Source organism: Protopterus annectens, chromosome 17.part0 (assembly GCF_019279795.1).
Source record: "Protopterus annectens isolate FY-2018-M chromosome 17.part0, PAN1.0, whole genome shotgun sequence".
In the NCBI taxonomy this organism is placed as follows: Eukaryota; Metazoa; Chordata; order Ceratodontiformes; family Protopteridae; genus Protopterus; species Protopterus annectens.
The window spans coordinates 417231841-417259676 of NC_056751.1; the positions used below are offsets into that span (position 1 = coordinate 417231841).

Genomic DNA, 27836 nt, shown 5'->3' on the forward strand with positions numbered 1-27836 from the left:
TAAATACCCTCTAATTCTGATATGCAAAGGAGGTCATATTCCTCCCCTTCCCTTTATATGAGTATGTACATGTTGAGTTTAATACAGCTTCACAGTAGATTTGAAGGATCTGGCACATTTGTCCCTGACAGTTATAATATAATTTATCTGCTTTTGCCTTGCTATCGTAGACTTACCATCATTCCATGTAAAATCCTGCATCATATTCTTCAGTGACCATAGAAATTTTTGAGCGACACCTACAGAGAAGGCCTGATAGGCATACAGTGTTACAAAGAGCACGATATATTTAAATGGCTGTATTGTGTGATCTGATTCTAGTCCTATAATCTTCCACTGTTTAAATTCAGATTTAAGTTGTGCCAATTGATGGCTCAACCAAATCACATATCCAGGCACCTGTATGTTCCAGCTGGGTAGATTCCCACAAATATTACGTGGCCAAATTTAAAATAGATGACTCTGATGCACTGTCTGGAAATATTTCACTAAGCAGCACATTGTTAATTCTTATCACTTGGGGATCAAAGTGGACAAATGCAGCATCTGAAGCATGTGAAATGTTTGTCAGAAGGAGTAGCTCATTTTTAATAATGTTTTATCCTTCAAACATGAAGTACACTAATTTTGCAAACCATATGTGGTATAGAGGCAAACATTCACTATGGTATCCCCTGGATAAGTGAGTTTGATAATGATTGCGTTTACTTAATGGGAAATAAATATATTTTTAGTTGAAGCATAAGTATGGGGTCACCATAGAAATTTTTGAGGGACACCCACAGATAACACCTAATAGTTGTACAGCGGTACAAAGAGCACAATATAATGAAGTGCAAGTATTCTGTGGTCAGATACCGGTCCCAAAATCTGCCACTGTTTAAATTCACATTTAAGTTGCTTAATCGGTAGACTAAAGCTACTTCCCCATTGCAGCACAGACTCCTTCATTCCTTCAAATCATATTCTTAGGTACATAGATGAATTCCCTACCTCATTTTCTTTCTCCTCTTCAGAGTTAAAAAGCAACCCTTCTTGCTAAAGCAGTCACCCCACACTCTTTCTCAGAAACATCCACTAATGTCTTTTACGGTCTCAAACAGGTTAACATACTTACAGTATAGCAAATGAACTTGAAAACATTGTTTAAAGTGTTTTCTCAGTACTTGATGCAGTCTTGAAGAATTGTGTGCCCTCCCTTATTTCATTAAAAAGATCATACTACACGCCCAATATAATATGTTTTTTCATGCATCCCTCCTCATTTGCTCTCAAAATTTCCCATGCAAAACCTCATGTCCACAGATCACTATGTTCAGTTATTGCTTTCTTTCTTTTTTTGTATTCAGATACGTAGGAATTACTAACACATTCACTAAAATACAGGTCAAAAAGGTAATGGAAAATATTCAGTTAAATTGCTCAGAAATACAAGAATGTTTTTTTGTCATTAAAGCTTCATTTCCTGCATCATAATCCTCCTGATATCTCTGACAGAAGTGAAACAGAACTCATTGTCAGTAGCACAGTTACCCCAATGCCAAACCCCCACCCCATTACTAAAATGGGAAAAATTTCTAAACTTCTGTAGTGCCTTGCCTTTAATGTAGTGCCACATAAAATGTCCATGTCATAAATACATGCATATTGAAGTATCAGTATACTTTCAAGTAGTCACATCACTACCCAGATGTGTCCATAGAGAACGTATTCACAAAAGTATTTACAGAAAAAAGCCTTTAAATGCAAAGCTGATATTGAACTTATTCAACCAAGGCTTGAGCACCGGCTTCATCCCAGCTGAATGGAGGACAGCAACTGTCATCCCTGTACACAAAGGTGGCGCATCCACTGACCCAGGCAATTATAGGCCAAGTTTGGTTTTGTCAAAGGCAAATCATGCCTGTTAACTTGGTCGACTTCTTTGAAACAGTCACTAAAGCCATGGATGAGGAGAAGGCTGTGCACACTACCTACCTTGACCTACCCAAAGCCTTCAACACTATTTCCCACTCAGGCATAATAGATACTCTCTCCCAGCTAGGCATCAACCCTCTCTGTTACCAGATGGGTAGCTAACTGGCTCACTAATGGAACCCACCTCTAGTAGTACACCTGTAACAAGCGGTGTACCCCGAGAATCAGTCTTGGAGCATCTACTGTTTAGGATATACTTTTCTGAGGTGCAAGCCAAAACCACAGGTCTGTGGCTGACTAAGTTTGCAGATGACTGCATGCTGGGTGCTGTCCTAAATTCCTCTAAAGATATGAACATCCTCCAAGAAGGCCTTACCCAAACTGATGACTGGTGCCAGAAGCATGGTTTGAAACTGAATGCCAAGAAATGCATCATTATCCCCTTGGTGGAAAGGGCATCCCCACTAATTATCACATTAATAACAATGTACTAAGCATGTAGTCACTTGTGAGGGACTTGGGCACCCAGGTTGATAGCCTGATTTTTGACCACCACGTTGCTTCCGTTGTACGGAAGTCTTTTTTACATGGCCCACCTCATAAATAAGGGTATTTCATCCAGGAACAAGGAGGTCATAACATCCCTTTACTCCTCCCTTATCACACCCATTATCGCGTGCAATACCTCCTTCGGCATGTACCTTGCCAAGCACATGCAGCAGCTGGGGAGACCACAGAGTTTAGTAACCAGGAAAATCCAGGTCTCAAACATCTTTTTTATACAGATAGGGTAAAAGCCCTGTCCCTCTACTCAGTCTCAGACTGCTCAGAAGTGACCTGTGTCCGGCATACAAGGCTATCTCAGACCCAGCCCTGATGGAGTTGCTGCATAGCCATAAATCAAACTCCAGTCGCACAGCCCTCATGCAAGGTCTTAACCTGGTCTGTGACATTAATAGAACTTGTTGGCGGGATAGGTTTGTGTCCCATAGACTCCCCCCATCTGTGGAATAGACTACCTCTCCATGTCGAGCAGAGTACCTCTCTAGCCCTCTTTAAGAGGAACGTGGACAACTGGATAGGAAACAGAAAATAAACCCCTGGGATTCCACCTGTGTCCCTGCTGGCCAGTGAAACAGGTGCTGACTTTGAGTGAACATGGGCGAAATTCTTGACTAGGCTTTTAAGAGCCTCCAGGTCAATAGCCTAGTATCACCCTATGAATCTATGTAAGTATACAAAGCTGATGGTATATATTTTTTGCTCTGTTTCGGTGATATTTAACAATCCTATGCTGCTCTAGGTTGTAGTTTTTAAGAGTATTCTGCAGTAGCTGTGTTTTATGAACATATCTCAGGGTTAAGTTTCAAGGTTTCTTTACTTGTCTTTACTTCTGATTTACTGTTCTGATTCAAGTCTCCATTTTTTCTTTCACCTGCCCAATTGTTGTTGTGTTCTTAAAACTTGGTAGCTTTTGAGTTGTCCACCTCTACTATAAATCTGATATTGGACACTCATCCCAGTCCCATCACATCAGCTCATACTATTGTGTACAGTGAGATCATTTGGGAAGGCCCACCCCTTAGTTTCTTAACCGTGAATTCTCTTTCCTCCTTTCCTACTTAACTAAAAAAAAAAAAAAAGCACTTCAGCTGCTTTTACTGTTTTTGTGTCTCTTCCTACTGTATTACTTTATTTTGCTTTTACTGCTTGTTCTTAGTGTTCTATTGCATTTATTCTGCTGTATTTTTTGCTGCTTGTTATTAGCCTGATTAAATTGTAATTGTTACTCTAAGTGTCTTAGATATGTTTAAAGTACTAGGGCTTCAGGCCACTTATTTTACATTAAGAAGGTTTGTGGTCTGCACTCTTGTGGGTGGAGAGGGTAGCCTCTGCCCTTCTGAGCTGGAAATTGCCAGTTGATTGACTATTGTGCCTGTTGTTCTAAGTGTATTTGTTCCGGTTTAAACACTTGTGTTCCAAACCAGTTATTTTATGTTAGAAAGATTTGTGGTCTAGACTCTTGTGGCAGTAGAGTGTGGCCTACACCCTTCTAAGATGGGAATTGCTGGTAAAGGCTTGTTGTGCCTGTTATTCTAAGTGTCTTTATTATGGTGTAAGCACATGGGTTCCAAACCAGTTACTTTACATTGAGGATTTGTGGTCTAAACACTTGTGGCAGGAGAGGATAGCCTCATCCTTCTAACTAGAAATTGCTGGTTGAAGGCCTATTGTGTCTGCTGTTCTGAAGTGTCTTAGTTCTGGCTTAAGCACTTGTGCTGCCAAACCAGTTTTACATTAGGAAGGTTTGTGGTCTAGAGACTCCTTGTGACAGGAGAGTGTGGCCTACAGCCTGCTATGCTGGGAATTGCCGGTGAATTGTTGCATTATTTAAACTGCTTTCTTTTGTTGTGACTGTGATTTTATGCACTTTGAATTTCTAGTACTTCTGCATTTTATAGCGAATCTAGACTGTTTGGTGTTATTTGAGCACTAAAACCAGCTCTTCACTGAAATACTGAAATATCTGAGGCATACATTGCTTTCAACTAACTGTAAGCACCTGTTGTTGCGCTAATATTGCACTTTTAATTTGTATTTGCATTCCATTGTGTGTTTGAATTGTCTGAACTATTTTTTGTCACATTTCACTGTACACTGTACTAGTTCAGCTGTAGCACTGCCCAGTCCCAAGTTTGTTGTTTCTGGGTCTGTTTTGTAACTATAGAGCATCAACTTCAAGCCACCTTTGTTGGTGAAGGCCGTTCTGCACCATTGTGTGAGGAGAGTGCTGCCTGGGTCCCATCTAATTGAGGGTGATTGGACTAGACCTCAGAGAGAGAGAGTTCTTATTGGCTAGTTTGAGTTAAAAAGGGAATTTTCTTGTTTTAAGCCAAGAGTTTGCACTTCTTTGCATGTGGTGCTCCATCGTGCACTGACACATACCAGCGGTTACCATTGGTAGTTATAGATGCAAACATTTTTTTTAACTTTTCCCTTAGCACTTTGCTTGTGGTCCTCCAGAGGTTTCTCGCCGCCCTTGTCAGGTAAAACACTAAGCCTAGCCTCAGAGGTACCAACACACTTCTCAACCACTAGCCACTCCTAAGTGTGACCTATTTTCCTGATTATATAAATTTACCTTTCACTATGGATGGACAATTTCCCACAGTTTCTCCAGCCAGCTTGGTCGACATGGGCACCCTGAGGCAGTGTGACAACTGCCTCATGTTCACTGACAACCCTCTACTCCTAGTCCACACAAACACAACGCCTGAGAGATGCAGCTATATTACGAACCTTGAATCCATGCTGTCTCACAAACCAGTCACTACATATGACAATGAGTGGGTTGCCAGCATGCACACCTCACCTCCTACTCTACCCAAGGCCACATCACACATACCTACATACATGGAGGTCTTCACCAGAAACATTCCTAAACGTGAGAGACCTCCCAAATACAAGCAACCAAAAGTTCATTCAGTGATACAGTTTCAGTGAGACTGACCCATTTCTGTTTACATTCCTGAGACTGCTACTTTGGTCGATCTCAAGGTTTCATAATGAAGACCAATTTTGTCATTCATGAACTTCACCACAGCATCACTGCTATGATGCAAGACAGCCAAAATTACTTTTTAATCTATTATTTCTGCCTACTTGCGCACCATTATCAGAAGATATTAATGGCTTATTTGATAACAAGTATTCAAACTGTAAGTTGCAGATATGCCCTTTGCAGTTAAATTCATTAAGATTTAACCAATAAGGTAACTGTTGATCTTGTTTCCAGTGAATGTCCCACTTCACACCCAGTTATTGTTGCAGAGAACTATTTATGATTAGCAGCTAAGTGAGTTTTAGCAGTGACATGTTAAGTTGTTAGTTAGTCTTAGCCATTCTGAACATTATTGTTTGATATTTTTGCCCAGCCCATTGAATCAGTTATATGGTACTACACTGGACGGTTCACTGTCCTAATACTAGATCATGGCCAGGTAAGATTTTTAAAGTAACACTGAGATCATCTCCTATAGCAGATACTTTATGTAATGCTCAAGCTTAGCTCCATTTATCACGTCTTGTTCATACTCCTCCACGTACAATCCCTGCAAGTGTTTTCAAATCGAACTGCTGTTTAAAGTGTAATTTTTTATAATACATATATTTTTACATTAGAAATACATACATTGTTATATGAAGCAGGTGCTGACAGTAGCTGTTTCAGCATATTAGACCACTCTAGCAGTAGTAACATTTTTTTCTAACCTCTGTCATACTTGATAACATGCCCTAATCAAGCAAAACTAAGTGAAATTTTGTCAGTAGTGAGCATAGTAAGAGTGCTATCTGGTCTGGATACTGTCGTTCTTAATTTTGTTTACAAAAGCTACAACAGAGTTGACTTGTCAGAAAATATAAGCTCTGTCACATTCATTAGAAATTTTAGAATAAACCAGTAGTCCAGTTGTGTCATCTCAACACTTCTCAGGTGCATTGTCACATTGTACATAACATATTGCATTGGCAGTATGTCTGAGATAGAGTGCCAGTCTGTTGATTCTTTCTATCAGCACTTTTCTTCACTCTCTTCATCTCTGAAATTGTGCGACTCCTTCTGATACATAGATCAGGGGAACATTTTATTGATTCTACCAGGTTTGTTTTTAAAAATCCATGTCTTTATAGCACTAGGAACTTTCTTTGGAACTCCTTCCATGAGGTACATAAATGTTATGTGCTTTTCAGTAATAGTGAAGGTTGTATTTCATACAGGGCTTCTGCATTATATATCAGTTATTACTTCCTACCAGGCTGAGAACCTGTGTACAGTACCCAATACTTCTCCTCTTGTTTTTTTAAATCATGTCAGATCTGCATTACAATTTCCTATTGTATTGTATTTTCCTATATGCTTTCTAGAATCTCCAAAGCAGGTACTTATTAAAGTTCTTGTTTTATTTTCTGAAATGCTGATATGCCTTGTGTCTTTTCATGTAATTAATCTCCTTACCTGTGTCCTCTTAGCATGCTTGTTAATAGCTTTGTCCTGTCCATATGATAATGTGTCCACTCCATCAACAATACAAAGATGGTTAATACTTGGTAAAGACCCCATTGTTGATTGCTTTTTTGTTTGAGTTATGTCATCTAGAGTGGCAACAGACATCATCATTTCCTATTTGAAATGGAGTGGATTGTCCATTCACTTTTCCAGCTGTACAAATCTAGCTAGGAGCTATCTGTAGGTGGGGTTGTTCTTGTTTTTTGTTTTCTTCCTCCTCCTCCTGCTTTTCCCTGTCCTTTTGTTTTTCTCTCTGTCATCCTCCTCTTGATCAGTTTTTTGTAGTATGTACACCATAACAGTTGTTACAGTTTCCTTTAAATTTCCCTTTTTTCTCTACTACTCTGTTGTTTGTACATTCATTTACATAAACTTTTACCTCCTTTCTTGTCTTTTTTTTATCAAATCACCCTCACTTTCTCATCTTGAGACCATGTCATGCAACTCACTGTCTTTAACTGTGTTATCCATCTGTGACTATTCCGTGAAAGGCTGCATCTTACCTCTCATGGTCTGCCCGTACAGTATATGTTTTTATAAGATTGCCATTTCACCTTTGTGAAGTAGTTTTCTGTCACTGTATTCATTTCCTATCCACTATTCGAGAAGCCATATATTGCAAAACTATTTTTACTTCATCCCACTTTGCTTTTCCTGTCCATATAGACTCAGGAATTTTTTCTTTTTTTTTTTCTTTCATAGTTTCTGTTAATGTGACACAGAACTCTTGTTCTGACTACCCAAATACTACCATTCCTACCCTTAGCAAATCTTTCGTCTCTGTGATTTTTTGTCTCCTACTCTGCAAACCCTACTGTGGCTTGCAGCTGTTGAGTGTTAATTTGTTTTAATGTCCCTTCGTCTTCTAACAAAGTCATTGTCATGGAGTAGAGCTGTTGATTTGTACTGCTGTTCATTTAGAATCCATACTTCTGTCACATTGGTTTGACTGCAGTCTGTTGCAGGTAGTGCAGTGGTGCAGCTGTTAACGTTGTTGCCTTACAACAAGAGGTTCTCCTGTTTGATTCTCGACTGGGGTACCTTCTGTGGAGAGTCTGTATGTCCTCCCTGTGTTCGGATGGATTTCCTCCAATTTCCTCCCACATTCCAAAGACATGCTTCTGAAGCTATTCTCCCTGGGCTTCTGCTGAAAATAGGCTCTTCCCTAGTTGGACTTTCCTGGTTAACAAATGTTAAATAGTGAGTAACCCATTACCACTGCAATATGATTCATTTGCTTTAGTTTTCCTAGCTCTGCCATTTTGTCAGTATCCATTAAGGTCATTCAGGCTTTTTGCTGTTGCTTCTCTGAAAATGCGTATAAACTTTAAGAAATCTCTGTTAGGCTGTTGTAATGTACTTGGCAATAAGCGCTTGTTGCTTTCTTATTGTTGTGCTAATGCTTACAGGGTAAAAGATAATTACTAGCAGTGGCGTAGGTGTGCTTCCATGCTATTGTCTTGTTTGTAAGTTTCCAGGTGATAATTTACTTACATTTTATTACATAAGAAAAAGACAATACAGTATTATTCTTTTTCAGCCTCAACCTGGAGTGCCACAATCCCAGCAGCCTTTACATCACCTACAGCAGCAGGCTCCAGGGATGCTACAGCACCAACCCATGGGGCAACAGATGTCTCATCAAGCACCAGGACAACCACAGATGCAACTCCCAGGCCAGCAGCTGATGCATCAGACAGCAGGACAGCAGTGGGCAAATCAGATGCCGCAGCATGCTCAAATGCCAGGTGAGTTTTAGCAATATATACTAGAGTTAAGGGTGTAAGCTCTGACAGTGATGATTAGTCATTTAGTCAGTCATTCATTCATTTAGTCCAGACAGTGGTCTGTAAAAGGTAAATGTTTCCTTTAATTTTCATTTCTGAGTGGTTGCAAAGGCAAGTTCCAGAAGAAACGCCTATGAAGGTATGTGATATTTTTGCTACATGCACAAATACAGATAGTATATCATGAAGTTTCATGAAGTTATGCTCAGTTGAAGGCATCATAAGCTTGACAGCAGATATTTTTAAATGCTGAAGCATATTGAAACAGCTGTAGTCAGTTTTTGTTAATTTAGGACTTTACTTGTAAGAAAGAAAATCCTTTAGCTATTGAACAATAGGAGCATAATGGGAGAACTTTTTGAGAAGTAGTATATGGAGTAAAAGTAAGCCAATGTACAGAGCAGCAACCATTGTAAGGTATATGGCACAGCAATGCTAGGTAGTAGAAGAGTAAAGAATTGTGGGTATGTGTTGGGGGGGGGGTGAGAAAATCTATAGATGTACAGGTAGAGTGACTTAACACTAACGTTTTTCATGTTATGACTGTTAAGTTGCATCAGAAACACATGAAAGGTGACAGCTGATTGTGTTTGCGTTATATAACACATGCTTGTTAAGTGATCACGCCTGCAATAATTAATATTGGCTTATAAATTTTGATAAGCTATTCCATTGTTTTGATTTGTGAACCTGTAGCCACCTCTTTCCACTAAGGTATAAAAGTTGGTACTGTGAAATAGGCTGTTTTCCCTTAAATGAGAGATACAACTATTCCTGTATGTTGCTTTGAAAAGCTATTTTTTTAAAACATTAGGCTATTTTTTTCCTTTGACAGGGTAAAAGAGCTAATCATATACATTTCCTTGAAAAACTAATCTGTTAGAAAATTGAAGGCTAGTGCCCTGTTCCTGTGTCTGTTCTGATGTACATTCTTTTTGGTCAATCTTACCAAGACACTGTGCAGCTTCTTCCTTTTATTCTAAGCTGGCTCACTTTCTTAAGAAGCCTTTTGTGTAGGCTGAAACAGGAGCTTAAGCATGGGGAGGTGTTGCCCCCTCCCCATTTCTGCTTGCAAAGTACCCCTAGGTGGAGCTTATGCAGGCATTGCAGCAACAGTCCTGACTATCCTCAGGATGGTGCATGGGATGAGATGTTTTTTCAAGATTGTTGCACCCTGAAAAAGCAGTAGCAGAGTGCTAGTGGATTCTTGGTATGGTCTGTTGGAGTTCTGAGCCTTACTCCAAGAAATATTTAGTGAAAGATGAGTGATCTCTTCCGAACTCCTGAAACAGACCTAAACTGTTATGAATGAGCGCTGTAATGATCCTCACAGAAGATGTCACACACACATTTACACAAACAGTTGCTCTTGGGCAAAGGAGAGAAATTTGGTGTATACTTCAGTTCTTCTGTATGTAATGTGAACTGTTTTGTTTTTCTGAAGAAAATATATTGCAAAACTGTAGGGCAGGTATAAGTACTGTGTATGAGTGAATAAAAGCTTATTCTTGAAATTGTTTGAAGGGTGATAGAGACAACTGAATTGATGGTAGTGCTAGGAGTAGATAATGGAGGTAGACTGTGATGTGCACATAAGCTGTATTAAGTATACAACAGCATTTTGGTGTGTGTGTGTGTGTGTGTGTGTGTGTGTGTGTGTGTGTGTGTGTGTGTGTGTGTGTGTGTGTGTGTACCCAGCCAAGGACATTGTATAATATTCTGGACAGTTGAGAGGTATACACAGTACATCTAGCATTGAATCTTTGCTTAGATACTTGAAAGCATTGCGTAAATGGGTAACAATTTCCACAGAAGTAAAATGCACCATTCATACCATTTTTAATAATGAAATGCAACAAGTGTGAGGCTACCAGCCGTACAACACACAAATAGAACCCATTTCACTGTGGCACAAACTTAACTGTAACTTCTTGAAAAGTAGTGCCATGTAAAATACTTAAGTACCCAGTGCAGTATTGACTAGATTACAGAACTGAATGTGAATGCATTTATGTTGTTTTTATATTGTCACAGTTGAAAGCCAGGAAAACGTAAGAGCAAGTCTCTGAAAAATCCTGCCATGCTTCAGTAGTTTGAGCTCTAGTCTTATATTTTTAACCTAACTTGACATCAGGCTGGAAGTAGATTTTCACAAAAAACTAAGTTTCAGAATGCCATTGAGCGCTGTTGTCTTGACAGCTTCATGTAGGAAATAATTTGATCAAAGAAAACACGCGCCAGTGACCACTGGAGGAGGTAATTTTACTAAACTAAATGTTGAGCAAGTATGTTTTTATATAACCATGTAAACAATGTATATGTGAAATCTTTGTTTTTTTTCTTGATTTGTAGAAAGTGTGTTTGCCCCATTGGGAAGGAGGAGGCACAAACTGACAGCCTGCAGAGCCGAGTGTATTCTTCTAGTGTAATTCTTCATGCACATGTACCCCCCACAACATCACCAGTAAATGATATCCAGAGAAGAAGGTGCTGACCCCATTTGTAGAAGACATATGTCTTGTAGGTCAGCTAAAGTAGTAGATCATGCCTCTTGTTTACAGGTATCCTTTCTTGAATCAGTGGCAGTATGGCTTACAATTTAAGGTCCAGAAAGGGAGTTGAAACAAGACCCTATGTATGTTGATCAAGCAGCCAGGCCATGATGCTGTATGGTAATCAGTGGGGTGTCATATACTCATGCACCACGTAAAGAGGCTGTACAGATAAAGCTTTGGACCTTAGACATGGGCATTTTTCTTAGAGTTATTCATATTCTGGTGAATGAATTTACTGTCCAACTCCCTCAGCTGCAGTTCCAGCCATTTGCTGGAGGTGAATTTCTTGACATCCAATGTCTCAAAAGTGTAAGCTGCTTATGATCGGTGACCCAATCATTATCATCCTGTATATGTAGCATTAGTATATTACTAGAAATTATTGTTAGGTACATGTGGGGCTATGTATGCAAATAAGGAATTGTGTTATTTGCAGATGTGTACTGAAATTCAAGGATATCTGCTGAATTTTCAAATACATTTTCTCATATACTGTCTGAGTATGTATCAGAAATACTGTAGTGTCCTTCTTTTAAAATATTAAATTATAAGAATGTCTGTTTAAACAACATTTTGTGTAAACTGAGATTAATCATTAAGATTTTTGTAATGTAGAAATGTAGATGTACAATGGATATAAAAAGTTTACACACCCCTGGTAAAATGCCAGGTTTTTGTGGTATAAAAAATCAGACCACAATAAATCATTTCAAAAATGTTCCCACCTTTAATGTGGCCTATAACCTGTACAATTCAATTGAAAAACAAATTTTTAGGGGAAAAAAATATAAAAAAATAAAAAATGTACAATACGCTGGTTGCATAAGTGTGCACACCCTTAAACTAAAACTTTGTTGTGTGTGCACACCCTTAAAGTAATACTTTGTTGAACCACCTTTTGATTTGGTTTCAGTCTTCTTGGGTATACACCTGCCATCAATTAAAGAGACTCTAATTAACCCCAAATAAAGGGATCTCATTGTTGAAAGGTATCAGTCAGGAGAAGGGTACAAATAATTTCCACAGGATTGGAAATAACCATGGAGCACAGTGAAGACGGTCATCAAAAAGTGGAGAAAATATGGGACAACAGTAACTTTGCAAAGAACTGGAGGTCCCTCCAAAATTGATGAAAAGACAAGACAAAAAGTGGTCAGGGAGGCTGCCAAGACAACTACAGCAACACTGAAGGAGCTGCAGGAATTTCTGCCAATTACTGGTTGTGTACTACATGTGAGAAAGTTTCCTTTCTCGAGCTTTTGTACTTATGATATTTAGGGTTTTCGGGCTTTTGTGTGTTCAAATTTCTTAATGCAAGTTTTTAAACATGACATTAAGAACATTTGATCGTGTAGAGGACAGCCAGCAAACATTCCTCACATCCTGAATGTCAGAGCCTTTCATTTCCAGGGATGAGATATGGGAACATCAACAGAACAAAAAAAGAGACTGCTGTTCTGATGTTAAGTGCCATGATATCTTTAACTCCTGACAAAGCTACTTCCAACTCAGGCATAAGGGTCCTGAGTTTAACTTATCTGAAGGATAACACCTGAGGAATACAGTGACCTGACCCCAAGCCGCTGTGCAGCTCCACTGTTGAAACATTGATCCAGAGGCTTTGACTGGGGATAAAACCAACAGTCTTCTGCTCTTCTTCCCAACAAAAAAATGGGAAGTAAACAGTATTATACAATGTATTAATTGGAACATCATTTAACTTTCCTATTGTTTGAGGGATTTACTATCAGAATCTTGAAGCGGACTCTGTCAATGGTTGTATCATCGACCCACATCGGTGAAAACTGACAGCCTCGAACTCCAGTAATGTAGTACAAATCGAATGCAATTTTGGGACGAGTGTAAACATGGGTTTGAGATAGGGGCGAGATTGGACTTCAACAATATCGGAGTTCGACATCGTCACCGTTTGACCTCCGGACTTCCTTCAAAGTAGATTCAGCCGAATCCACTTCAAGATTCTAATTGTAAGCCACTTGAGGTTGTAGTTGGATATTTTATTACATCTCTCTGTAGCATCCTTGACAGACTAGCTCCTGTCAGATAGTCACGATTAAACATTCCTCACACCCTGAATGTAAATGAATTCATTTCCAAGGATGAGATATGGGAACATTATCACAAGAACAGGACAGCTACTTTATTCTGTTGATATAGATTTCTTAGGAATCATTTTTAAAAAGTAATAAAGTATAACAAACATTTTGGCCACCCATGAGAGTACTCTATTCCTCATTTTCTCTAAGTAAATCTGATTCAAGTCTTGAACTCTTCTTGAACTACTTTGCTGTTTTGCTCCTTCAGGTCAATCTAATATTAGCATAATTGAGGTGAGTAGTATTCTGATCTCTGTGTTGAGATTTAAAGAACTTTCTCTAAGATAGGAAACTTCTGAATAAATCAAAAGGCACAAGATCAGAAGGCTGTAAACATTTCCCACCCCAGAGTTTTTAAGCCAACAGTACAATTCCTTAGTTGTTATCCCTCTTAAGTATCCTTTCACTTGAAATTCAGGGAAGTCAACATTCCAATACAGTGAACGGAAGTCTTTTTGATTCCACTACACAAAAATTGGACTTGTGTAGTAACAATATTGGAAGAGGTTCATAGGAGGTTACTAGGCTCATGGCCTAGCTGTGTAATACCCGTGTTCCCTAATTGACTATTGTTCTCAACTTGTGTTCCCAAGTCATGCACCACTGGGTTCGAGCTTAGGAGAGTGCTGTCTGTATTGTAATTTGCAGGGGATACCTCTTTGCCAAAGGGGACAATGATGCACTTTTTTTGCATTTAGTTTTAGACCATGGCTTTGGCACCAGTCATTTGTCTGTGTTAACCCCTCCTGCAATATGCTAATATTTTTAGGGAACTCCATGATTGCTCCCAGTTTGCAATCATCTGAGAACTTGGTAAGCCACAGCCCATCTGCTTTTGCCTGGACTTCTGAGAAATAGATTCCAAACAGTAAATAGCTAAGCACAGAACCTTGTGGTACCCTACTAGTAACTGTTCTACTGGTGGAGGTGGAATCCCCAACTTTGATGATATGGGTCCTGCCGGTGAGACAGTTGGCTACCCATCTAGTGACCTATGGGTTAATCCCACGTTTCTGCCTATTTTAATTTCTCCATGTCTTTTGGGTTTCTAATACCATGACATGAATGGACCCCATTCCTAAGTCAAAGTATGATTCAAGTTCATGAATTTAGTATTGTTTTAATCTTTGCTAGCTGTAAGTGTCCTTCGCAGCACCCGCAATGTGCCCAGTAATGTCTCCTCCTCAATTCATAAGGAGTTACATGTATCGGTAATATATGTACGATTGTAAATTCTTTTTGTAAGACCCATTGATACTCTTGGAACTGGCTGGATATCCTCCTTCCACATTGCTCCTGTTTCTGCCTGCAAATCCTGGTATTTTATGACTTTGTATCTTTCTCTACATAAAACCGCTGTCACTGTGTGTAGCAGTTTCAATGATCAATGCTTCTTTTGTCTTCTTTTCATGGTCTACTGTATCTGGGGGATTTTTTCGCATCTGTTTTTTGAACTGTTGGTAATGGGTGATTTCATGTGATAAACATCACCGTTTTATTTAATACTTTGAGGCTCATGTTTTTATTATTTTTCATGTACTTCAGTATTATCATGTTTGCACAGTCCCCAATGCAACAGTCTTGCCACATTATTATGCCTTTCAGTATACAGTCCTTCTGCCATTAATACATCACAACCAGATGTACGACTGTTTCCAGTTCTGTTTTACAAAACCTACATTTGTCTGTTTCTCCCACATATTCAATGCGTTTTGTAAGCCAATGTGTATGTAGTCCACTTTCTTGGGCTGCCAGTATTAACCTTTCGTCTTTTGGTTTAAAGTCACCTCTCCTTAACCAGTCCGGTGTTTGATTCTGATCAACAAGAGATTGTTCCAAGAGTTTTCTATACTTGCAACTGTATTTATGCATTTTCCACATTTCTTGCCTTCTCATCTGATCCTTCACCTTATATTCTTTCTCTTCTTTTTTGGCACATTCATTTGCTGCCTGATTTTTTTTTTACCTATTTCTTGTTTGATTTACATTCACACTTGACATTGATATGCTTCTGCTAAACTAAGCAGGGAAGTCGTTAGACTTATTCTTCCCAGCTGGGAGAGTTTCTCAATAGTACCTGAGTGGGGGATTGTGTCGAAAGCCTTGTCGAAATCAAGATAGGTGGTATGTACTGCTTTGCCTTCGTCCAGGGCTTTGGTGAGATTCTCAAAAAGTCCACCAGGTTTAGTAAGCATGAACTACCCTTAACAAAACCAAACTGGGTTGGGTTGAGAGTTTGAAGATTGCTTATGTCCTTGTTTGTTTGTTTTTTTTTTCCAAAAACCTTTATTGAATTATCACTTGTGACATAGGCAAATTTATATTCATATAAAATTAGTCAAACTATATTAACATAAACATTGTACTTCACATATATTCCTATATATCATGTAACCTAAGGATTATTACATAAATTATTAAATTCCTGCCTTTTTTAACAAGAAACATGTTTATTAAACCATCACTTACTACATAGACAATCATACATTTATATAAATGAAAACAAACCACACCAACACAATCCTAGTTGCAAACATTTTACATCACAAACCATACTGACACACTCCCAGTTGCAGACATTATACATCACTTATAATCTACCCAATCTTTCTCACTCGGACATTACATAGTTAAAGTCCTGACACCTTTTAGACCTCATTCCTCCCATATGTATTGTTCTCACAGTTCCCATTTTTTCCTTTGTAGTTTTTTCCTGCTCTTTTCTAAAGATCTCGGTTCCTGTTATTTTCTTTCTGTTACTATATTGACTATTTCCAGGAGAGTTGGTTTAGATTTTGATTTCCATTTTCTAGTAATTGCTTTTTTGGCACCCACCATTATTAGACACAGCAAGGCCCTTACCATGTCTAGGCAATTCCGATTCTGTATCATAGCTCAGAAAAATCATCTCCCTCGTCAGACCAATGTACGTACCCAGTATCTCCGACAGTGCATCTCACAGGGAGTCTTTAAAGTCCACCAACTCACCGCACTCTCAGAAAATGTTCCCAATTACCTCTTTCTTCCCCTCCAAACCTCCAACATTTACTGTGTGCCTGAGGAAAAATTGTCTGGAGTCTACTCTGGGTAAAAAAGTATCTATGTAAACATTTCCAGGCAAAAATCCTAAATCTTCTAGATTTTGTGGCATATTTGGGAGACATGCTTATATTGACCCCATTGCTTCTCTGTGAATTACTTATCCATTCTCTCTTCCCAATCCTTTCTAACCTTTTCTGATTTATTCTTATAGTTATCATGCAATATTTTATATGCTCTACTAATTCCTTTTTTAATGGCAGATTCTGTTCTAGATTCTATTAAAAACTCTACCAGTGCTGACCTTTCCATTAGGACCCCCTATTTCTTTCTCTTTGCTTATACTCTTGATAATGAATCCCTGATAGGCAAGGCAGTCTCTAACCTGCAGTCCATATAAATTCTTGGCATCTCCCCATTCTATTATCTTTCTCTCTCTAGTTATTTGCTCCCAATACCTTGGTTGCTTTGCCAGTTTTCTCCAATAAATTCCATCCCTGTCTTGCCTGTTGTCTGTATCCCTAATTTCAGTCATTCCTATCGGCAAAATCTCCTTTCTCCATTCCCATGTTGGTTTAGTTCTTAGAATATACTTTCTGCTACTTTATGGATATAATATTCTTCATGATTATTGTTATTCCCCGTAAAGGCCTCCATCGAAAATCCTAGTCTCTTCTTGTTTCTTGAGCTTTCCCCGTGTTTCATCATCATCCCTTTCCACTTTGAATTATAGTTTTTTTTGCTTGGGCTATGTAGTGTATAGCTGTGAAATACTCCTTCCAGTCAAGTAATCCCAATCATCCGCCCTGTGCTACTGGTAGAATCAGCTCATGCCACTTGATTCTTGCCCTCTTCCCCTCCCTGATAAAGTCCTTCAGCTCTTTATTAATTGGTACCCACAACTTCTACTCTGATTGATAAAAGTATGCCTGACCTGTGTACAAGACTAAAGGGACTAAAAACATTTTAACTGCTTGTATCTTACTATCCATAGCCATATAACAAAGCTTCTGTCTTCTCAGTTTTTGTATTATCTTTTGTTTAATCTATTCCCACTTCCTTAGCTGTCACACTAGAATCATTTTTAATCCATACTCCAAAATATTTCATCATGTCCCCATAAATATGGGTATTCTTGAACCAGTTTGTGTGGCTACATAATTTACTGCTATTGCCTTTGTTTAGCTTCATTAATTTTCTGTTGCCTGAGTCATTGTGCTAAAAGCTTTTGTGCTGTAGTATTATCAAAAAACAGTTACTTAACAGCAGTCTTTCTAAGCTTGTGCATATTATCGAGGTAATCCCTTATTTTCTGCCTTGCATTCTGCAGTTGATCCTCTTCTTGTTCTGAGAGATTCCCCCTATTCTGCAGTACTTTCATATTTGTCACTCCATGTAAATAATTCTTGTTACTTCTTAACCTTAGCTCTTTATTTTATTTCCAACCTATTTTTAAACTCTACCTTAATTTTAACCACTCCCTATTTATATTTTTAGAAGAAATTTCTATCCTAACAAGCTCCTGAGTAATCTGCACTACCCATTCCTTAAATTCCTCTCTTTTCAACAGGTGGGAAAACACCAATGTCTCATTTTTATTTCATCACCCTGTGTTTTTATTTTAGCTATTATTGGTGCATGATCTGAAATAGTTATTGGGTGGGTATCAAGATCTTCAATTAAATGCACATTTTCCTGTGAAATGGAAATTCTGTCTACCCTAGCCCAGTTTTTATATCTTGGGGAATAATATATAAATTCACTCCAAACTCCTTTTACTGAATTCCCATCTTCCATGCCAAATATTTTTATAAATCCCATCAAACATCTACCCTCCTTTGTTATATTTTCCCTTCTGGGCCCTCCCAGACACATCTTCACTGCTGCAAATCAAATTCCACTCCCCATCTGTAAGCAATATTCCTTGCTGAAAATTGATTATTTCTCTCACAGTTTTCTTAAGCTCCATTTATAGCAGTTTTAAGTGGAATGTAAGTACATGCCAGTGTAAACCTCCTCCCTTGCCAGTAGCCCCTTAGCACTACAGATCTGCCATTATTATCTTTTTTATCTTCTATCTCTATTGGAGCCCCTCTTGCAATTAATATAAGTACTCCTCTTTTCCTTTGTCCCAGGTATTCCACTGAATAACCACCCTGAAAACATTTCTTTATCAGATTAACATGTTCAGTTCTTTCTAAGTGCCTCCTGTAATATGGGTATTTGCAATCTACATTTTTCATATAGTTCACTACTCTTTCTTGTTTGTATTTATCTGTAAGGCCATTTACATTGAAAGACATTAAAGAAAGCATCATTATATTAAAAAGTTATTATTGCCACCTTTTATGTATAACACCTTTTTTGTTAAATGCCTAGTTCCAGGTTTTGTGTTACATGCATAACACTGTTTGGCAGATTGAACATTTAATACAGTTGTTTCTTGTCGTATACATTTGAGCCTAAGTCGCAGCTTATAGTACTTTTTGTTTTATTGAAAGCCCTCAAACAAAAAACACACCCCAATAACCCCCTAAAAGCTATTAACGTAATACTAACTCACAAAACTATGTACACCTTCAAATATTGAAGTTTTACTCTCCTAATAGGAACAAAAGTCCCAGACTGATAGCCACACTGACAGACTTGAGTCAACCTAAAAGAAAGGTCATTCGTGCTAAGATACATAGTGCAGCCTGTACTACTACTAAGTGCTGATTGGTTTTGTCTTATCTTTATAGCTCACCCAGCTGTGAAAACTCCTGAATGTCTTCAGAGGACATTAACTACCTTGAGAAAAACCCTGAATGCTTTCTCCTAGCCAATTTCTTTTTTTTTCCTCAGCCAATCACTCTCTACCAAACTGTAGCCAGTTTCTCTTTATCAGATTGTCTCCATGGAGATATGACAGCCAGGCAGCCATTTTCTCTTTATCAGATTGTTTCTATGGAAATATGAAGACCAGCTGCAGAACTGTTACCGAGCATACATGTATTTGCTAGAAAAAAAGCCTCATAATATTCAATGTTCTTTTTCATTTACTTACTCTCTCCCTTGAAACATGTTACTAAATCAGTATAAGGTCTTTAATCCAGTCATTTTCTTATGCAAGAATTAGAAAAATCACATTATTTTTTGTTTCTTTTATCATGCTTTTTAACCAGGCTTTTTAAAATAGATTACAGTGCCTACATTTCTTAAAACTGAGCAAGAAGAGAGAGAGGGGAGAAAGAAAAGAAAAAAAAACAGCAGCACCTGTTTACAGTCCTCATTACACTTAAAAATAACATAAAAAACTTTATAGCATGTAATGAAAACCACATGCCACAAAATTGGTGCTATTTAAGAAAAAGAAAATATATACTTGGTCAACCTTCTCCCTCCCCTTCCCAAAGCACTTCTCCGAACAGTAAAGTCATGAAGTAGGGCATATGCTTTAGAGTCCACCCCCTCCCCAAGTCCAACAAATTCTGAAAATGTCCAATATTTCCATATTTTCTTGTTCTGTCATATTTCACAAATATAATTATTGCATTGTAATCCCATATTAAGTTACTGGTTTTATTACTGTTCATCTCTGAAATCCTGGGTCTGCTTCATTTCCAATGTATTCTAGATTCTTCTAGTCAACCCTCGTGCTCCCTTCCTTCTCTCCAACATTTTCCATTAAAACTTTTTGCAAAGGTTTCACAGGTACAGTCCCTCTATGGCCTTTATTACCAGAAGAACAAGAAACAGAATTTCCTGTTTCACAGCTTACTTTTTGTTGGAAAAACTTTTGTATTTCCTCCTTAGCATGTACTTCATCAAAAAATGATTTTGTCCCTCCAGGGAAGGATAACTTAAAGACAGCTGGGTACAGCAATTTGAATCTCACACCTGCATCTTGACATTTTCTGAGTAGTGGAATGAATTTAGTTCTCTTTTGCCTGGTATACAATGAGTAATCTTTCTCCACAAACACTCTGCTGTCTCCCACTGTTAGTACTTGATTTGTCAGAATCAACTCCTTCTGCTGATAGGATTACATATTTACTATTAAAAGTCTAGGTTGCTTTCTTATAGCCAGGTTTGGACCATACACATAATATGCCATTTCAACTAACAACTCCTGCTGTGGAATACCCATCCAGCTGCTCATTTGTGCTTTCCTAAAGTTAATGCTGACTGTTCCTTCCAGCTACTCCGGTATAGCTAAAAATCACAGGTTTTTCTTGTGTGCTCTGTTCTCTAATTCTATTATTTTTTTTAACATCTCTTCCTGAGCAGTCTCACATTCTGCCAGTCTTTTCTTTATTTCAACCTCTGATTTTTGCAGCTGTAGGATCTCGTCTGAATATCTGATGTTCTGTAGTCCTATCTCACCTTGATTCTTACACTTGGGACCGGAGCCGAACCTCAGCTCCGACTCGGCCATACTCTAGCTCAAAAACTTCTGGTTGGCTCATGACTAGGAGGTATCCCATCACGTATCACCAACATTCCCCAGATCTCATTTGCCGCTCATTCAGCTCAGACGTGATTCTTCTTGGCCATGGCTAAGTGATATTTTCAATACATTGAATTGTCAGTTTTGGATATTGCTGTATTGTCTTACTATTTAGTGTATATTTTTGCAGCTTGTCTGTTTCGGATGATTTGCTGCTTAATTTCTGTGTTTTTGTTTGGCCGTTTTCCATTGGCCATTTGGTATCTCTGCGTCGCTTTTCTGTACTGCTGCTTTCCTCTTTCTTCTTGGGCTAGGCCCATTTAAGTTAGATGACCTAGTCCTCTTTCTACTGTTTTGTCACCCGTTGGGCTAGGCCCATTTAAATTAGAGGACCTAGTCCTTGGTTTATTCTATTTCCCCTTAGGGCTAGGCCCATTTAACTTGAAGGACCTAGTCCTCCGTTATCATTCTCTGTTCATTGTTGTGTGTTGTAGTTTTGTTTGGGAAGGATTATGTCAAAAGACTCTAAGGACCATAAGCCTTCGGGCTTCAAAAAGTGTACTAAATGTGCCCAGAAGATGTCCTTAACCGATGGGCACAATTTGTGTGTTTACTGTTTGGGGGCTGTCCACCTCCAAGAGTCTTGCCTGTTTTGCCATGCGTTCAGTCCTCATGTCCTTCAGGAGAGGAAGAACAAACTGATTTTGAAGGGACTACTAAAGCATTCCTTTGAGGAGGAATTGGGATCCTCATCATCCAGCTCTAAATCTCCCTCCTCCTCCAAAAAGGAAAGACTAAAAACTACCAAAAGGAGGTCTCCCACCCAATCTGTTTCGTCGGAGCGGTCAGACAAAATTGCTAAAGTGGCTACACCCTCATCGGCTCTACTGATTTCGGTGCCGACAGAGGTTAGCTCAGTGGATCCTAGACTCTCTGCTCCAGGAGCATTGGAACCGATGACTGACATTACTTCTCCGAGCCTGTCATCTGAACTTCGGCCGGTTTCTCTGGCTCTTAGGTCGCAGATGATCCAGCAATCCAGATCCCCCCACTCTATCTTCTAGGTCCTCCAGGAGCCTTTCTGATGAGGATGTCGAGAGAGTGGTGCGTAGACTGCTTCAGACTTCAGCGCTGACAGATTTGCTTTTGGCTCCGTCACAGTCTATTCCGGAGCCCAATGTACCATCCCACCTGATCGATGTTCCTCCTCCGAGCTTCTCTGAGCCTTTGGAGCTAGAGCTATTAATGCCTCCAGTTGTGGATATGCCGGTTCCAGCTACCTCAGTTGGTCTCTCGGTTCCGATATCCGCTCCGACCCTCTCGGTGCCATCAGTGGGGTCGAGGACCCTTAGCTCAATGGTTGGGCCCGAGGGGGATGCTTCGAACCAAACTTCTTTGGTTCCGAGCCTACGTCTCGGTGCTTCGGTGCGGGTGAGCTTGGACCCCACATCTGCTTTGGAGCCCATCTCCTCGGTACCGAGGGTTGCCTCTGTATCTTCAGAGCAGAGGGCATACTCGGGGCCAAGGGATCAGCATTCGAGGTGTTGAGTGTGCTGTCCAGGACTTCAGCTTCATCCAGAGGTACCGACACTCTTCCCCCTAAGGCGTCGATCTCAATCTCCGCTCCCTCTCTCTCCCTACACAGCAGAGACCGCAGCCTCAGGATACCTCCATGAGTGGTCCCCAGTCTTCCGCAGTCTCCCCAGAATACCTGTCTGAGGAACCACCTAGGAAGAAGACTTGTAAGAGGAAGCATGTCGACTCCCTTGATAAGTCCGTTACATCAGACACTGACCTCGAGGAGTCAGAAGGGTCCCCCAAGTCATTTTCTGATGATATCTCTTTCGCAGATATCCTCGAGATCCTGAAACAGAGTGGCGGCTGGCCCACCAAATCCCCTTCTGATGAGGAGTCATTGTACCTGAAGGCTTTCGGGTCTCAACCCTCTGCCTCTTGGGTGTCTCTGCCTTTTGACGAGCTGCTGGATTTAGTGAGTCAAAAGGTGTGGGAATCTCCTGATTCTGTGAAACCGGTTCTTAGAAGACCAAATATATTTTTGTCAGCACCCCAAGACAAGGACTTTTTGACTAAGGGCGTTCCAGTAGAGGCCATGGTGTGGCAACAGCCACCAAAAAGGAACTTGCCGAAACTTCCTCCACTGTCCATCTGCCGAACAAGGATGAACAGGTATGTGAAGAGTGTTTTTGCTTTAGCGGCCTTTACTCTGCGGTCACTGAACTATCTATCCCATTTCACAAGGCTCCAGAGAGATCTCCTCCTAAAAGAGCTGGGAGATACTCTACAGGGTAACGTGTCTGATGCTGTATCTAGTAAGGTCAACGCACAAATGTCTACCCTAAGTTCTGTTGTGAATTCCTCCATGAGGCTGATTTCGTATGCAGCGGATGGAGCGAGTAGGGCAGTGGGTTCCCTCAGGAGACATTCCTGGATGCGCCTGTGCAACTTTGCAGAGGCCTTTAAGTCTACGTTTACCAACACCCCATTTGACGGTTCCTCTTTGTTCGGAACCAAGGTAAAGGACCCACTCACCAGGTGTGAGCAGGAAGGAAAAACCCTGTCTGCCATGGGAGTCTGTTTTTCCGTTCCCTCTAGACCCTATCCCAAAGGGCAGAAGGGTGGCAAAATGTGGTTCAAAAAATCACAGAGGTTTTTTTCAGGACCCATAAGGTTATTCCTTCTCCAGAGGCAGAGGAGGAGGAAATAACGGTAGACACCACCCTAGAGGTAGCGGAGGCCTGCAGAACCAGGAAGACCGTGATTCCTTTCGTGGTCATCCCTATCAGCGCTCCTGAAAGGAGGCCCGACTGTGCGTCTCTGGAGCCAGTCGGGGGTCGTATTTCTTAATACCCAGAAGCCTGACACGACATTGTTCAAGATAAGTGGGTATTAAAGATAATTACCAGAGGTTACCATATTCTCTTCTCTTCTCCACCCCTCTGACCAGATGAATCCCAGATGTGCCACCCAATCACAGGGATTCAGCAACTCTAGAAATCTAAAAGTTGCTTGTGAAGAGAGTCATCCAAACCTTCCCCATAGACCAAGTAGGATTAGGGACTTACTCCAGATTCTTTTTGGGCCAAAAAGAACAGGGGACATGAGACCCATTTTGGATCTCAGCAAACTGAACGATTGATTGTCCAAGTACCGAATGGTCACCTTACAGTCGATATCCCATTGTTAGGGAAAGACGTTTGGATGTGCTCCATAGACCTCCAAGATGCATACTACCACATCAAAATGGACAGGGCATTGAGGAGTTCTCTACGCTTCCGGCTGGAAGCCAGTCATTATCAGTTCCACACCCTGCCCTTTGGTCTCAACACAGCCCCCCAGGGTGTTCTGCAAATGTATGGCAGTGGCTACGGCTCACTTGAGACGTCAGGAATTCCAAGTGTTTCCATATCTGGACGACTGGCTCCTCACTGCCACTACCATGCATCCACTGTTACAGGCCAGGGTCGCCAGCATTTCAACTTGCCTACAGCTAGGAATTACAGTAAATTGGCAAAAATCATCATTGAAGCCCTCTCAGCATGTGAATTTTATTGGCGCCAAAATAAACACCATTTCAATGCGGGCTAACCTGCCTATAGAAAGAATTCTGAGTCTAAGGAAACAAGTTTTGACCCTACTTCCTCCAAGAAAAGTCAAAGCAAAAGTGGTGCTCAAGCTATTAGGGACCATGGCTTCCACAATAACACTTGTTCCATTAGCCAGACTGCACATGTGGGTCCTTCAGTGGTTACTCTGCCCGGTGGTCACTGCAGTACCTCCCTCTGTCTCACCCTGTCCTTATAACAAATTTGTGCAAGCAGGATCTTCGTTGGTGTATCCAGACCAGCAACCTAAACACAGGCAGACCATTTGCCCCCCCCCCCAAGTTGCCACTGTGACCACGGATGCCTCCCAGATAGGGTGGGGGGGCATTATGTCGGGAGAACAGTCCAAGGCACGTGGCAAGATCATGAGGCTCATTTGCATATCATTGTCTTGGAGATGAGAGCAGTACTTTTAGCGTTGCAAAAACTTCACAGCTTTCTCCCTCTAGGAACAATCACAATCCACTCAGACAACATGTCAGTGGTTTGGTACCTAAACAAGCAAGGGGAAACCAAATCTTACCCCCTTTGCAGAGAAGCCCTTCCGAGTATGGAAGTAGGCAGTGTCTTCCCAGCGCTTTCTGGTGGCAACGCACATCCCGGGGAAATCCAACGTCATAGCCAACAGGCACAGCAGAGCTATTCTGATGCCTCACGAGTGGTCTCTGAACACTTACGTTGTAGAACTGATCTTTCGCAAATGGGTCAGCCTTGCTGCAATCTCTTTGCCACCCCTCTCAATGCCAAATGCAGCAGCTACTTTGCCCTGATTCCCCTGGACGGGGAGACTCCAAGAGATGCATTCGTTCACGATTGGCCCTCGGGACTTCTCTATGCTTTCCCTGCTTTCCCCCACATTTCGAAGGTAATTCAGAAAGCAATATCCTTGGGAAGCAGAGTGATCCTGTTTGCTCCTTACTGGCCTCAACAGATTTGGTTCCCCTTCCTCAGACCATATCTAATGGATGAACCTTGGACTCTGGATCCAGTTCCAGATTTACTGACACACACATCAGGGGTGTTCCATCCCTCCCTCCACACCCTCAACTTGACAGCTTGGCTGCTCCAATTCCATCCCTAGTCAGGCTTCATGACTTCTCCCCTGAGGTTGTACACATTCTGTCATCTTCTTACAAACCTTCCACTAGGAAGATTTATACCAGCAAATGGAAAAGATGTTCCCTTTGGGCCTGTGAGAGAAACCTTGATCCCTACACAGCTCCCATTTCTGCTGTTTTAGACTTCCTCTTTCAGTTATTCAGTCAAGGTTCAGCAGCAGCAGCAACTATTAAAGTCCATTTGGCAGCTATTTCCACTTTCCATGTTGCTAACAAACCTAATCTTATGGCTTATAGGCTTTGTAGAGCCTTCCTCAAAGGGACCACTTTACTAAGACCCCAGTCATGGATCCTGTGGTTCCATGGGATTTGAACTTTGTTCTCCATAAACTTACGTCTAGTCCTTTTGAACCTTCAGCGACATGTGACCTCAAGTTTTTATCTTGGAAAACTATATTTTTAGTGGCTATCACTTCTGCTAGACGGGTGTCTGAACTGCAAGCTCTTTCCATTAAAGCCACCTTATTTGGTATTTCATAAAGATAGGGTCTCCTTGAGGGCAAAACCCTTCCTTTATTCCCAAGGTTTCTTCTCAAGCCAACATTAATCAGTCTATTGAGTTGCCTGTGTTCTTCCCTGAATTTTCTAACAAAGCAGAGTATAAATTCCATCAATTGGATGTCCATACAGTTACGTTTTTGTCTGGACAGAACTAAAAATTTCAGAAAATCATACCAGATATTTCTCTCTTTTACAGACTTCAGACAGGGCCTCCCAGTTTCTAAAGTCACATTATCTCACTGGATTTCCAGTTGCATTTCATTTGTCTATTCCTCCAGTGGTAAAGATCTGCCTTTCAAGGTGAAAGCCCATTCTACCAGGTCTGTGTCTACCTCGGTAGTCTTTCAGGCTAGAATCCCAATAGACAACATTTGTGCTGCAGCTACATGGGCTTCACCCGACACATTCATTGCTCACTACAAATTGGATATGGCTTCTAGGAACAGGTCTTCCTTTGGTTCCACAGTACTCAGGAGCATTTTCCAATGAGCCACCCAAGATGAAGGTGCTAGGGACGCTGTCCCAAGTGTAAGAATGAAGGTGAGATGGGACTACAGAACATAAAGAAGTTATGTACCTACCATAACATTCGATGTTTGTAGTCCATCTCGACTTACATTGTTACGAACCCTCCCTCCTGCCCCCTCCTTGAGGACCTAGGGGTAGAGTACCTACTGTTATTGTGGTCCTTTCAGTTTAGTTTATTCTTTGTCTCTGTATTTTCTCATAGCAAACAAGATCTGGGGAATGTTGGTGATACACGATGGGATACCTCCTAGCCATGAGCCAACCAGAAGTTTTTGAGCTAGAGTATGGCCGAGTCGGAGCCGATGTTCAGCTCTGGTCCCAAGTGTAAGAATGTACGGTGAGATGGACTACAAACATCGAACGTTATGGTAGGTATGTAACTTTTTTTTTAAAGCTTCTTCAATTTTTCCCAGCATTTTGTTGTTTGTGCTGATGTACTCCATCAGTGTTTTGTTTATTTTAACCAGGTCTGTTTGCAGTTATCTTATATCTTCTTGTAGGTTACTGCAAGTCATGTCTGAAGGTTGTATTGCTTTTTGTTGAACAGCTGCAGAACCCTTCCCAGTCAGTGTTTCTTCCTCACTTTTTGTAGCTGATTTTTTTCCAGGTCTACTGTATTTCTTTATTCCTGGCATCCAGGCAGTGCACTTACTAGCCAGTTTCTGGAATTTACCCATAAACACAAGTCTGCTGGCCTTCTCTGCCGAGTTTCTGTTTTCACACTGGCAGAGCTAGAAATAAGCTGTTACTCAGTGTGCAGCCATCTTGGAAGTCCACCTGTGTCCTTTGATGGACCCTCTTTGTGCAAGGGGATTACAGTTGCTGTTCTTCACTCTGCTGGAATAAAGCCAGTGCTCAGGCTCTGCCTAAAGAGGGTGCTGAGTGGATCTGCTAGGTCATGCTTTAGGTTGTTTAGTAAGCAGCCTGGGATGTTAAGTGGTCCCATAGAGGCTGTTTTTTGGCCTTTGATAGCACGGATATGACCTGCTCATTGTAGATACTGAGGAGTGGACAGGTAGGTGTCAGATATGATTTGAGGTATGGCTGGTGGGGAACATGGGGGTGAAGTTCGTTCCAAATCTGTCAGCTAACAAGTTGGAATTTTTCTCAGGGTCACTGTGAGTGGTACCATCCAGTACCGTCCACTATGAGTT

The 27836-nt window shown here is 40.5% G+C and overlaps 1 protein-coding gene across 2 annotated transcripts in view; it reads left to right on the forward strand.

The window, feature by feature from the left end:
• Positions 1-27836, forward strand: part of MED25 (mediator complex subunit 25) — a 1733520-nt gene that overhangs the window by 1678679 nt on the left and 27005 nt on the right. For both annotated transcript variants that reach the window (XM_044059360.1, XM_044059361.1), the window contains one exon: positions 8526-8733. In XM_044059360.1, the coding sequence (XP_043915295.1) occupies positions 8526-8733 (208 nt within the window). The remainder of the gene's footprint in view (positions 1-8525; positions 8734-27836) is intronic.